This window comes from Siniperca chuatsi, linkage group LG5 (genome assembly GCF_020085105.1).
Source record: "Siniperca chuatsi isolate FFG_IHB_CAS linkage group LG5, ASM2008510v1, whole genome shotgun sequence".
NCBI classification, from domain to species: Eukaryota; Metazoa; Chordata; class Actinopteri; order Centrarchiformes; family Sinipercidae; genus Siniperca; species Siniperca chuatsi.
The window spans coordinates 22,650,610-22,665,226 of NC_058046.1; the positions used below are offsets into that span (position 1 = coordinate 22,650,610).

A 14,617-nucleotide genomic window follows, 5' to 3' on the forward strand; every position below is an offset into this window, starting at 1 on the left:
ATGGGATAAATAGAGACTAATCTCATGTGAAGATGAGTTATTCTTTGCCTTTTTTAGTCAGGCCAGGCATGGATCATCTAAGCTCAGGGTCACTCTGACCTCGCTTCTCTCTCTCTCTTTCTCAAGTCACTTTTCCTATTCCCTGCACTCATGGGAAGGATCATTCATCAAGGCTGCCTAAACAGCCATGTCACCCCATGATATGTGATTCTTTTAGGTCAGATATCTCAGTAGCACATGCTAATTCAAATGGTTGTGTGAGTCTGCTTCTGCATATGTGCGTGCACACATGAGGGAATGTCTGTGCATGCTTTTAACACTGTAAGCAGCAGGCAATCAAACCCCGGTCTCTAGTGTATTCTCATTTCTCAGGAACCAGGTAGAGACTCATCAATTCTCTTCCGCCCCCAACTGGTTTTGTGGCTATCAGAATGGTGACTGACACCATAGCTAAGTCGTCTGGTGGTGTACTCATCTGATCAAATGTTTCCTCCATCTCAGAGGGGAAAGGAGGATGCTAATGACAGTTACAGGTGTGTTTCTGTGTGTGTGTGTGTGTGTGTGTGTGTGTGTGTGTGTGTGTGTGTGTGTGTGTGTGTGTGTGTGTGTGCCTCTTATGAAATGGTGTGTGTGTGTGGGTGAGGGAACAGAACAGGACGTGTACTTCAATTCAGCAGATAAGGCGTCAGACTCATTATCACTCATATTCCTCTACAAGATTTATGACTATGGGGCACTGGTCATACACTCTCTCTCTCTCTCTCTCTCACACACACACACACACAGACACACACTCACACACACACACACCCACACACAAACCTGTTAGTACTATCAATGCTCACATTTGTTGAGTCCAAAAAATTTTCATTTCAGCTTTGAAGGACATCAGAATTAATGTTAATATTAATGTAAATGTAGTTTGAAAACATTAACTAGTTTATTGCATTTACATGCCTGTCTAAAGATGTACTGGGAGTGCCAACTGTGTGGTGAAGAGGGTCTATACTAGTAAAGGTATATGAGAGGTTTGTTTTTTGATCTGATGTGGATGTGGTTGGTGAATGAAATGTCAAGACTGTCATCATTGAGAAAAAAAGAGTAAACTCATCACCACTGAAAAATGGTTTTATCAGCATCAAAAATATTTCATGAATAACTGCAGGTGCATTATAACTGATATTTTTTTACTTACTTAACATTTACATTGAAATATATTCAAGGAAATATTCACAAATACCAACAAATTGTATCAAAATAAGTCTATTAATGTCAACTCATACAATAAAATGGAGCAGATGTATTGATAAAAATGACAAGTAAATAAGATCAAATAAAATTTGAGGGAAACTTGCACATTACTGCCACAGAGTTGTGAAACTGTGCCCCCTTGGGGGCATGATGCCCATGAATGGTAATAAATGTACACTCAGTGGCCACTTTATTAGGTACACCTGTACAATCTATTGAAATTCAGTACAACAGCTCTGTCATAAATTCTACTGTTACGAAGCTCATAATGTTTTTATCTACACTGTGTAAATTCAATTATATGTTTATTACTGAGGTCATCGTTAACTCGGACTACATTATATTGAGAGGTGTTTCTAATTTTTTGTCCTCCCTATTTACATATATGAGCAGGGTCAGAATATTAGAAACACATTTCAGTATAATGCAGTTCAGTACAACACCACAACAACAGTATGACTATGAGTTTAATGCTAAAAGATATTAAATTAACACCTCTCTGACAGTGTAAAAAAATGGAACATTGTAGGCTTCATAAAAGTAGACTTTATTGCAGCACAGTTGTATTGGATCGCATTAGATTGTGCAGGTGTACCTAATATAGTGGACACTGAGTGTATGTTTGGAATAGCTAAAGCAGAGATGTAAAGAGGGATAAACACTGTGCCAGGGAAGTTTTCTTTTTTTTAAAGAACAAAAAACTGATGTCTCAATCCCTCTAAATATTAAGAACTGAAGAACTTGATACCATTAATAAAGGTACTTTCCTGAGGGTTGCTTATTCACAATGTAGCACAATATACAAACAAAAAGTACCACTGTACAGTAACTATTAATAATCATTTACTTTCAGAAACAGAAAACATATTCAAAAACTGAATTCAGTATTCAAGCCAAATGTCTTTACATTGCTGTATCTGGTTATTTATTCTGAGCGTTTTCAAAAGTTGCTCTTGTTGCAGAGATGGATATCTTCTGTGCTGCTTTATTTTTGACATAGTCTTGTAGGCTGTGTAGCATAGAGTCTGCATAGAGAACCTTGAGAGGAATAGACTGCAGTAACCTGCCCTGTATGCACACATCCACACACACATCCATAATCACAGGGACAAATCAGTCTCTTGCCATGTTACTTGGCATTATTTGGCATTATCAGATGGTTGTGTGTGCAAGTCTTACCAGAACTGTGTGACAGACACTGCCATGTGTTTTGTCTCCAGCTCTGAGGTACTGCAGGGAGCTTTTTACGAAGTCTTCTGGTGACAGAGTCACTATGTTGGTCTGTTGGTAAGCTGCCATTCGAGTGGAGACTCCAAATGGAGCCACTGCCTGAGAAAACGAGAAGAATAGAGAGAAAGAGGAAATTTTAAAAATCACTTTAAAGTTAATGACAACTCAATCGCTCTTCATTTGATTTAAAGACCTTGAGGTGGAGTCTTAATAAGAATCCAAGTACCTGTATAATAATCCCTTTATCTTTGTATTCAGCTTGAAGACCTCGAGAAAATCTTTCCACAAACACCTATAGGAGCACAAATTAGAGCATGAGTGATCATAAAGTGTGATTTAGAAAAACTAGAGGTGTACTGATGATGTTGTGCTTACCTTAGATGCAGCATACAGGGTGTACAGGGGAAATGGAATAGAGGCAACTCCAGACGAAATATTCACAATCACCCCTTTTCCCCTATAGAGGCAGAAAAACACCCAACTGTGGTCTTACATTAGTGGCCAGAAACTGTTAATCAGCATATTAGAATTTTATCGTATAACACATTACATCTAAAGAAGAAAACATGGGTAGGAAACCTGTTCTCCATGCCTGGAAGGATTATTTTGCACATCTGGAGAAAAAATAAAATAAGTTCAGATTTGAAACAAATGTGAGGGTTGACAGAGTTAATTTGTTTGGGTAGAAAACAAACACAATGTCCATCACTTGTACTCACTTTATTAACGACCTCAGATCTTCATCAGGCAAAGTTCATACAGACAAAAACTATATGAACTATTGTGTTTATGAACTTGGCCTGTGAAGGTCTAAGGACCGAAACGTTGTTAATAAAGTGAGTGAGTGATGAACAGTGTGCAGGATTCTTTTGTTCCCAGTCAAGGGTTTTTGATCCTACGCACCTGTCACTAACACTGCATGGTGTGCAAGAATAGTTTTGAAATTGCGACCTAGAGTTCATTTGTTTGAAAAAAAGTAACAGCAAATACACACTCTTACCTTGGTCATAGTTTTCACATTGCAGTTTATCACATTTGTAATTGTCTGAAAGCATAAATAAACATGGGTCCCAAGTAAGCTGTCTGCATTGATAATTAAGGGAAAGGAAATGTTAACATAGTCCTGCGATACACAGTCCTGCCAATGGTTTCACACTATTCCACTGATCTACAAGTGGTGGGTAACACTTTAAGATATGCAGCAATGTGCCAGCAAAGACAAGGAAGACTTCTAGCAAGTAATCATGGATGTAAACAATGCTGGATTTAAAATACTTAAAATCATCTTTGCAAATGTTTTATGAGGAAGGAAATGCATTCAGCACATTTGTTAGAGTTCAAGGATACACACAATGAATTTTGATGAGTAACACTAAATATAAACATAACTTTTGTTTTTTTTACAAGAAAACTCCACAGGGCACCTAAACCGCTGAAGTACCACTGACCTGGTCCAGCTCTACAGACTCAAGGAATTTGCAGGGGATGAAGCTGGGCAGGATGCCTACATTATTGACTGGGGTAGAAAAAAAATATCCAGTTTCAAAGGGGGAAAGAAAATCAGCAGACATTACTATCCTAAATAATTACCCTTTTCTTGTGTTTTGTGTCTGTGGAAGCAATTAATGTTTCAAACATCACATGGAAGAATAAAAAAAGTCCAACCTAAAACCCCAATGTTGAGGTCCCTAAGCTGTTCCTCAATTTCACTGAAGATGTTTTCCTTTGTAAAGTCTGTTACTATCACTTTCACCCTCTGCCCTGTGGTGTCACCTATGAAGGATGAAAATATGGGGTCAGCAATATACTGCATATTATGTATTCTTACAGATGACAAACAGTATATTTGTAGATGCAATATTTAAAAGGAGACACAATAAAATAGGTAAATACAGAAAGCAGGTTTTTACCTATTTCCTTGGCCACCTGGTCCAATTTGACTTTGGTTCTACTCATGATTACCACATTCATTCCTTGCTCAGCTAGCTGAGGGAAGCAATAGAACAGTGGTGGACGGTAGGGGAAATAAAAAATGTACAGTAAAATTAGCAGGTGTGCATCAAATAAAAAGTCAATATTTTAACCCACATGATGAGCTAGGCAGGAAAGAACTTCAGATATAGTTTTTGTTGCCTAGGTCTGAAATTTTAACACATAAAAAACCTGCTACACATAAAAAGTTATAATGTGTAGCAGGTGTTTTATCTTTTAAAACATATTCACTTTTGGTGTCATGTACAGAAATGTTTGTGATACATGCAAACACAATCACTTACCACAAATGCATATGCTCTTCCGATGCCTTCTGAAGAGCCAGTCACCACTAAAACAGGGATGCAGGGATTAGTGTTATAAATGACTTCCATCAGTTGTCATATTCTCCTGCAGTTTCCACTCTAAACACTAGGGGCGCTTTGAATCCAAGCTGCACTACGTCATCTCTCTTCCTCTGCTGTCAAACAAATCCCAGGATTGTGTTTGTGTTTGTTTACACTATACCCAACCCATCCTGTTCTAACAGACTGTACTAATACAGCATGTTCCCCAGTTCTGATAAAGAATTTGCAAAGAACAGACAGGAACTGCTTGTTTCTAAGTGCTCACTACACTCCCATCTCCTCCTGACCCTGATTACAAAGATCACAGGCTCTTTTCCTCAGCTATTTTCAGACAAAAAGTGATGGTCATCTTCATTTAACTAGGCCTGGTTTTCCAGGACTGAGATTTAAGATTAAGTAAAGCCAAGGGCACGTAGGATGGGATGGGATGCATTGGTTTGAGCTGTTGTCAGCATGAGAATAAGTCAAATGAGTGATCAGAGACTGCCTTGTAACTGCTCAAATGCATGCAGCAATTTGGCCTCTTTTCATTTGATTTTTTTCAGTTGAATGACAAACTGAATGCTCCATAAAAAACTGTGCACACTCCTTTATTTCTTACAAAATGAGAACAGTGTCAGATGACAAAGCTCTAAGCTCTAAAACTTTTAGAAAGCTCTCACATATTTAATCTGAGAATCAATTCCATGCTATGCTCTGCATTCACAACAACAAACCAACAGGATGTTTTTCAGGAGGGTTTCTTTCATTGTTTTTTCTCTGAAAGGCTGAAACATAATGGTTCTCTCCGTGGGTGTGGCTGCTCCTCCTGTCTACCTCCACTGAGTACAATGCCCCCTCCCTGATGCTCATCCTCCAATCACTCCGCTCAGCTAACACACCTGCATCCAATCAGCATCCTCTGCAGTATATCTACCCCAGCTTCTCATCTACTCAGCGCCAGATTATTGTTTCAACCCTTGTGGCAGTTACTAATCGGCCAACACTTGCTCGTGCTGAAATGCTTTGTCTGTTTGCTCCATGTTTGCTAACGTGTGTTTCTTTGAGCCTCAGGATCACTGCTCACCTGCCTGCCCGCCTGCCAGCCACGCCATCTCCACCACCATTCTGCCTGCTCCAGATCCCAAACCCCAGCTAACTCCCTCACCCTTCTTACCTTTATTCAATAAATCATTATATTACATTCAACCTCCTTGTCTGAGTCCTGCATGTGAGTCCAGCCCTGTTTGTAAAGGAACAGTTTGAATGTTTCCGTTTGACTTACGTGAAAATGAGGAACATGCAAAAGGGTCTTAAATATGTATAGTGACAATTTTAGCACATTTTGGAATAGGCTGGACAGAAAGGGTTGGTCTACCCAAATTACAAAGAAACATATTTCATTACTTACTTCTGGTGGCATGTAGCCAAGCACATAGTTTTGATTTTGTTTGCTCAGGTGTCACTGAGATGTCTGTACCCACCCCAATACACTGGAGGTGAGGTAATATATTTTTTCCAGAGTCATAGTCCCTATCAAAACTGTTGGAAGCATGTTGTTTGAAATATCCAGAGTAATGGAAGAATTGTGTTGAGGCGGTAACAGAAATCTCAGAGATATCTCAAAAACTAAGCAGATCAAACTAAAACTGTATGGCTATTTACCACTGAAGAAAACTTTTTGTGATTTGGGTGAACCAGTTGCTTAATAAATCTGTGACTGGTCCATGAAACTGTCATATAGATGTGTATTTTAACCTCTCTTGAAGAACAACATTCCCTCATAATTGCAATGTCCCAAGTTAGTCTTTGTTCCAAAAATTATAGTTGGTTGCCAAGCAGCTGCAAGTAAGCATTGGAGTACTGGGAATAGTTGATGAACAATATTTCTGACTGTTCGCATCAGCACAGTTCTGAAACTGCTCTGCTGTGGGTTACAGCAATGTAGTCACTCTATTTCTAGACCCAAGTGCTGACTGTGACACCACCCATCATATAATTTTATTGGTGAGGAATTGCATTGGCATAATTGGACCTGCTCTAAATTGATTTTCCTACCATTTATCTAACAGAAGGTTTTGATTTTCTGTTGGTGAATATTTTTCTTGTTGTGTGGGTTCCCACAAGGCTCAATACTTGGTCTGATTTTACTATCCCCAAGGAAGAGCTGGAAGATGTGGATCTTTAAAATCAGACATCCAGGAAATCTTTCTGACATGTCATTAGCTGAGATGCTAACATGTAGAACTTTACCCCTCTACGGTTAAATGATATGATATGATATGATAGAATTTAAAATCCTTCTCCTCATCTACAAAGCTCTTAATGGTCTGGCACCATCGTATCTTAAAGATCTTATAATACCTTATTACCCGACTAGAACACTATGCTCCCAGGATGCAGGGTTACTTGTAGTTGCTAGTCTCCAAAAGTAGAATAGGAGCCAGAGCCCTGAGCTATCAAGCTCCTCTCCTGTGGAATCAGGTCCCAGTTTGGGTTTGGGAGGCAGACACCATTTCCACATAGGCTAAAGTAGGCTAAAGACTTTCTTCTTTGGTGAAGCTTATAGTTAGGGCTGGCTTGGGTGAGTCCTGAACCATCCCTTAGTTATGCTGCTATAGGCCTAGACTGCCAGGAGACTTCCCATGATGCACCTCTTTCCTCTCTCCTTCTCTCCCTCTCCATCTGTTTGCATTTTTATCCCATTACTGCATGTTACTAACTCGACATCTTCTCTCTCCTGTGGTTTAGTGCTTTCTCGTTTCTCTCCTCTCTCCTTCTGTCGCTTTCAGCAGGTATTTCTGCCTCCGGAGCTGCAGAGTCTGGATCTGTGGTTGTGGGCCACCTGCTGCCCCAGTGTTCCTGCTCGACAACTGCTACTACAGTTGTTGTTATTGGCTCTGTTACTAATACTGACATTATTTTTCCTATAACTGTCATTCCTATTATTATTAATTTATTAATATTAACACTACAATTACTATTCTACTATTTAATACAAAAAATAAAAAAATAAAAAATAATTCTAGGTGGTATTTTCATTGTGCCTCCCTCTCCCCCCACCCTCCCTCCCCCAAAACCTCTCTCTCTTTCTCTCTTTCTCAAAACCTAACATGGCAGCAGCGGATGGCCGCCTACCATTTAGTCTGGTTCTGTCCAAGGCTTCTGCCTCTTAAAGGAAGTTTTTTGTCGCGAAATGATTGCTCATGGTGGGATTTGTTGGGTCTCTGTAAATAATATTATAAAGAGTACGGTCTGGAACTGCTCTATAGGAAAAGTGCAATGAGATAACTTCTGTTATGAAGTGGTGCTATATAAATAAAATTTAATTGAATTGAACTGATATTGGAGTCAGATTATTAGAGCTGCTCAACAACTGCTTCTTGTCTTTCTGCAATTTAAAGGTATCACGCCAAGCAATGGGCACCCCCATTTTAGCTCTTCAATGGTCAATGGTCATTTGAAACTAATATTAGACTATCCATGTTTAAAATAAACCAGAGCAAATTGCATATTATTACATCACTGGTCTTATCAAAAACATTATTTTTATTATTATTTATTATTTTTTATTAACAGTATTTTTCTAACATTCCCAGGTTAGAAAAATACTCATTAGTAGTCAAATGCTCTTGTATACATAGTTTCACAGGAAGTATTACATCACAGGAAATACACTCTCAACTAGTTATATAATATTGGGATGGTTGAGGGTCAAGCTGGGTCAATTAAACAAACAAGCAGACAACAATCTGCATTCAGACCATTTTCAAAAGAGTCTCAGACATGACTGGCATTTTTCCTTTATGCAAATGATTTCTGAGAAACACAATGGCCTGCGCAGGCATTTCTTCAAAGGTACAGATACAAAGATTCCTATTGGCCAGTCAATGAGATAATGTTAGCCCAAAATCTTTAACAGAACCTCATTATCTTATTATATATATAAAATACATATTTGCATATTTTGTTTATCTTACAGAAGTTGTTTTTATTTTGGTACTAATTTTAGACAATGTTTTCTCAACACAGTTTCTGTACTTTTTGTTTCAGTATACCATTATTACCAGTGAAGTATTAGAGTGCTGAGATTGTATTTTGAGGGCAGCCAAGGGATCAGAAAAAGTGTTTCTTGCCGTGGTGACCCAAGAAGTCCCTATTGTAAACAGTTTCTCAATGTCATGTTTGTCCAGAATTCATACAGCTGTCCTCAAATACACATACTATTCAACCAAAGGCACACACACACACATGCATACATACTGTAAACATTCATTTCATATATGTATGTTGTCCTCAGTTGACCCATGCACCAAACAATATTAGGCCACTTGACTCAACTCTGAAGGAGACACAAACTCATGCGAATGTGGTTTTAAATTGTCGGGGCAGAAATGTCTGCAGAAGGACAGGGTTTATGCAGCCTAGAACATATTATTCTCATGGCTGTTTTTCCTCTGTGCCGGAATGGAAGGAAAGTGGGCTTTGGAAAGAAAAGACAAATCAGCCCAGTGTTTCTTTACAAGGTTTCTTTTAGCACAGAGATTGAATAACCTCTTTAGAAGATGCCAAAGGATTTCTTGTAAGTCAGTGAGACTGTTCTGGGATCTGCAGAGGAATGTTTTGGTGTAATTACTGGAAGACAGTCTGAGGGGCGAGCTAAACCTGACTGTGTCCCCAGTTATACTTAGGTTAAAATGCACTGAAACTGTCCTTGTGTTTATATGGTTGCAAGTTTGATTGCCTGCACCAGCTGGAGAAAGTAGTAGTGCTCACCTTATCATCCTTAATCCCTTCTGCAAACTTACCCTAAAGGCACTTTTTTTAGGCAAAATGTTCCAGGAGAACAGGGCAGTTTATACTGTCGTTCGAAGTAGTAGTATTAGCAGTACTAGTAATAGTAGTAGTCGTTAGTTGTGTACTGTGAGTGTTCTTCTTTGACACCAGTCACATCAGTTTGTCTCTGTTGTCATACAGTTATTATTATTAACTATACTATACTATTAACTATAACCATATTGGCAGTGAATATTTTGCAGCTAAACTTAGAATGAATGCTATGATATAATAATAATGAAAAATGTCATTTGCGCAGCAATATCTTTTGTAAATACATAAATAACATTGATGAGATCTCTTTCCTATCAATGTAAGCAGCTGCTTGAAAACATGGCTTTTAAGGGAAAACCAGAATTTCAAGTTCAGACATTGCACAAGTGTAATCTTGTATAACAGTGTAAAGTCTAAACAATCCAACACACTTCTTTTTCTTTTACAGTTTTACAGCCAAATTTTCTTCATGCAACATTGAGTTTGTTCAAATAATTTTTAATCACTTTTGCACTCATGCATATCAATATATATATATATATATAAATCGTTAGTTATGACTATGGCTGACATCTAAATTGTCCTGATGCTATTTGCCCCATTCGTCAAAGTCCTAGCACTATAGGTCTGACATACATTACGGTACATGCACACCCACACACACGCACGCATGTATGTACACACACACATGCACACATGCATGCATGCACACAAGGCTCACCTGCCCACTCTCCCATAGAGCTGAAAAAGGACTTCGACAGTGGAAACCACATTCTTGGAAAAAGCATCCTACTGAAAAGCAGCAGTTTCACTCCATAGTAGACAACAACCACAGTACCAAGAGAAATGAAAAACAATTCCATTAAATCCATGCTTGTTCAGCACAACAACAAACTCTGGCTTAAAGCCTCTCTGTGTTTGTGTCTGCTCTGAAAGAAAGTTTTTAGGTCAGTGATTTCCTTAAAAATAAAGAATCATCAAAAGAGGGAGGGAACCCTGCCAGAGGACACTCCCACATCAAGAGCACACACACACACACACACACACACACACACACAAACTCTCTCACTCTACTTCTGACTTGCATGCAAACACACACAAATAGTACGTGCTGTATGAAGCTGCAATGCTTTTTAGCTACTGAGGTTCCAAGTAAAACATGTCAAGAGTGATTTCTTGGATGGCCATACGAATTCTGGGGCGATGATTTATAATTTCAAAACCTAATTACCTAATTAATTTCCCACTTAAGATTTTTTACATAAAAATAACAATAATGATAACTATATATTATAGTGCACTTTTCTGTTACAAAAGTACAAAGTATTCACTTTTAATTGGGTGCAGGAGCAGCCAATAGGAACTGGCAGAAAATCTCAGAAACTTGCCTGCACCGCTGGTTTCTTGTTTATGTTGCCATATAATTTGTCATATTTTGCAAGCTGATCTCATGCCTTTAACCCGCCTGTCCTTGAGATCTGTTGCTGATGATTTGCCCGCCCGCGGTACACATACTTGTATTCTGTACAAAAAAACAAACTATTTGCCCTTAGAATTTACACTTTCTCAAATGCATACCTGAGTGGCATACTATATGTGTTGTAACTGCCCAAAACACATTAAAGCTCCTACGGTATGTGCTGGTTTCATTTCCAACTGAAGTGATTTTAAGTGATATTGTCTAATTTTTCTACATACAAAAACTTATACCATCAAAATAACTTTGAAAAAGAAAATTTGAATTTGAGAGTCTCGTCAAGCAGATATGTTTTATGTGTTAATAAATGCACAGACCAAAAACAGCTACTTCTTTTGTCCTGCAGAGCCCTGTTAAAACCCACTTTGGCGGTTGCATGATTATTTGCCACACTTAAGATTTCCACTGGTGAACTGTATAGTTTCTCTGTCTTTCTATTTCAGTCTACCTGGTTGGCATTCCTTCCCCATATACTGCAGAAGGAATTTTAAAAAGAAATTAAACAAAAAGTAAATCATGAATACAACAAGTGACATGTCTGCAAACCTTTTCCATAACAATGGATATCGATATTGATAGACTTTCCCTTGAGTTCAGATTCAACACACACTGGCAGGCCTGTCTGCCTCATTATCATGGCATGGCCAAATCGTGGTGAGTGCCGTTGTATCCTTTCTGCGATGATATAAAATATCTTGTATTCAATAAACCATATTTGATTGTATTTACATTAAGGTAATGAGATGAATGTGTAAGAAGATGTTTATATGGAAGAGTACGTGTATTAAACTGGGGAAAGGAATGTCTCTGGAAGAGAGCCAAAGTAAACGTGCTGGTAATGAAAACTGAGCATCTAGCAAGTGATCTTGCTGAACCTGTTTAGCTCTGGAACTAGAGCTCAAAGCAAAGTAAATATTGTACTTGTTAGCTGGCCAGAAACATGATACCTTTTGGATGTTTTATGTTCCTGTGTGTCTTCTAAGAAAAATGCCAAACATTCATTGGTTCCAGCTTCTTAATTGTGAGGTCTTTCTGCTTTTCTGTGTTTTATATAATTGTAAAGTGAATATCTTTGGACTGTTGGTTGGACAAAAAAAGCAATTTAAGGATGTCATCTTGGGCTTTAGAAAATTGTGACAGGTATTTTTCACCATTCTCATACATTTCATAGACCAAACGACTAATAACGATAATGATAATGAATATAACCATTAATTGCAGCCTTAATTTGATCCATAACACCCACAGCAAATGTAGCTTTAAGAAATTCAAATGCAAATTTTATGAAACATGCAACATTTATGAATAACCCTGAGTGGGCAAGGGGAAGGATAATTGTAAAAGCCAATTATATTTTATATAGTGTATAATAATCATCCATGAGGTACAGGTTCATTAATTATACAAATCTCAAGTCCTACAGAATTACAGAGACGTTGATTGATAAAGTTACACAAATCCCGGAATGTTGTCTACGCTATGGGTACTTTCCATGATGAGAAGGAGTGATGATGCCTGCACATGTTTTCTGCATCACACAACCGTAGCTGGCTTCATTCATTCATGACGAAGGACGCCCGTGTACATATCTAACCGCGTTATTTCCCCACCACCACCTGCTTTCCGCCAAACTCCCTCTGATTGGCCAACCAGAGGCAGAGTAGAGGCGGGACTTGGCGGAAAGTTGGTGGGGGGAAAATAACGCTGTCTAACCTCATACGTCATCAGCACGCGCCTGCTGTGTTGCTCGCGCCATTCCTACAAGCGTGTGATTCCATCTCCCATTACATTACCATTGGCAGAGCTTTAGCAGCCACTGTTTCAAGCATATATTCTGTTTTCAACTGATATTCCTTTAGGTGAGTCCGGTTTTATAGTTCTTTTTTTGAGACATTACCTTGATTAAAGACGTTGTTTAGCATCATGGACATTGTCGGCCCTTGGTTTCGCAGTGAATAAGTTTAGCTTGCTAGCTAGCTAGCCCAAAGTTAGCCTTGGTTTTTGGGGTATGCACGATTTGGAAACTCAGTCTCGTCCGTTTCATTAGTGAATGGGCGGTTGTGTTGTTATCATAGTAGATGGCATGCAGAGAGGGCCACTAATGTAAAGCAACCTGGATATTGCGAAAATATCCAGGTTTAAGAGCTAATGAAAGTAAATTGTGAATCAAAATACTGTAAATGTAATGGTGCAGTTGCTGCTCCCTTCTGACCCCTTACCATTGAGCTTGTTTTGTTTTGCTGCGTTTCAAAAACGAACTAACCCACTTCATAGACACATTTCTTAGCAGATGCGATTGTGTCATGATGTTGACATCTTCATCTAAACAACGTTTCTATGCTGTGATAGAAGCCCGTGATAACGTTTTAGTTGGTGGAGCTAACGCTATCAGTGTTAAACGTTAGCTTTCATTAGCGGATAAAGTTATGCTGCCGCTAGCTTACTTGTTTACTCAGCCAGCATTTGACAACTAGCTAATGTTAGCCGCAGAGGCCATGGCATATGCAAAGCTCCAGACATTTAGCTGGCTAACGTTGGATAAGACCCCCAACACACAATGTTGACACACTGGTTCGTTCACACAGGTGTAGCTACAATACAGCAACTGTACTGAACTCTCAGTGTTAACCTGTATGTTAGCAAGCTAATGTTACCTGTTACACAGTTTGAATATTTGCTCTGCAAATTGTAAATCGCAGATAGTTAACAAGCAAGTTTCATGATGTGTATTTTTAGAATACTTGGTAAGAATGCATGCATTTCTGACCTAGTCAAAGTACAGTATGTAACGTTAATGGGAATGACAGGTGCACAAGTGCAACTTGTTGTACTTTGATTAGACAGCACAGTTTGTATAAAATCTGGCAATAGGCCCTTTTCACAGAGGACATTTATATATGTCGCAGTAGGAAAAGCATAGGTGCAAACAATGAAATTAATGATGGCTGCTTTGTTTTCAGGGTCCTGGTATTGTGCATGCTGGCTCACTGTCACACTGTCATGGCATACTGGGACACTTGAATAGAATGGAGCCATTATTTGCTACTATTAATGTTATTAGTAACACGCCTGTTCTCGTTGACAAGTCAAAATGTCTGCAGTGAAAGAGGCCTATGATGTTACAGATATAGTAGACTGCTAGAAAACAGCACCAACAATAACTGACCACATTTCAACTGTGTATGGATGTTGTACAAGTATGGGTTTTTTCCTTTGCTGGTTATAGATTTTTATTTAGATTTGACACAGTTATAAAACTGACAGGACCATTATGCACAGGAATTCTGGGCAGACTGTTGCAGTTGATTGGAGGCACCATATACTGATTGCCTGTCCTTTTGGATGGTTTCTCCTACTGTGAATAAAGTACCTAACCTGAGCAACCTAACTGATCATCTTAAGAGTCTTGCGGTGACAGTGTCAGCACTGAAAATCTCCACCCAATTCAAAACTTTTATGTATTAATGTGTAACACAGACATGGGTGAGATTGATATCATGAAACCACCTGT

General features: G+C 38.7%; 2 protein-coding genes across 4 annotated transcripts in view; one reads left to right on the top strand and one right to left on the bottom strand.

The window, feature by feature from the left end:
* Positions 1–1,110: 1,110 nt before the first annotated feature.
* Positions 1,111–10,577, bottom strand: hsd17b3 (hydroxysteroid (17-beta) dehydrogenase 3). 2 transcript variants are annotated; one of them, XM_044197089.1, is made up of 11 exons: positions 10,351–10,577; positions 4,758–4,804; positions 4,392–4,467; positions 4,147–4,254; positions 3,930–3,997; positions 3,482–3,526; positions 3,061–3,095; positions 2,857–2,938; positions 2,708–2,773; positions 2,431–2,580; positions 1,111–2,319 (listed from the first exon to the last, which is right to left on the bottom strand). In XM_044197089.1, the coding sequence occupies exons 1-11, from the start codon at positions 10,499–10,501 to the stop codon at positions 2,173–2,175; spliced, it is 975 nt and encodes a 324-aa protein (XP_044053024.1). In that variant the 5' UTR covers positions 10,502–10,577; the 3' UTR covers positions 1,111–2,172. The 2 variants fall into 2 exon arrangements, with proteins under 2 accessions (XP_044053024.1, XP_044053025.1); XM_044197090.1 differs by having other exon boundaries at positions 4,392–4,463; positions 10,351–10,443.
* Positions 10,578–12,807: 2,230 nt separating this feature from the next.
* ipo11 (importin 11) overlaps positions 12,808–14,617 on the top strand; it is a 122,376-nt gene continuing 120,566 nt past the window's right edge. For both annotated transcript variants that reach the window (XM_044196091.1, XM_044196092.1), the window contains exon 1: positions 12,808–12,965. The gene's annotated coding sequence lies outside the window, so the exon portion shown is untranslated. The remainder of the gene's footprint in view (positions 12,966–14,617) is intronic.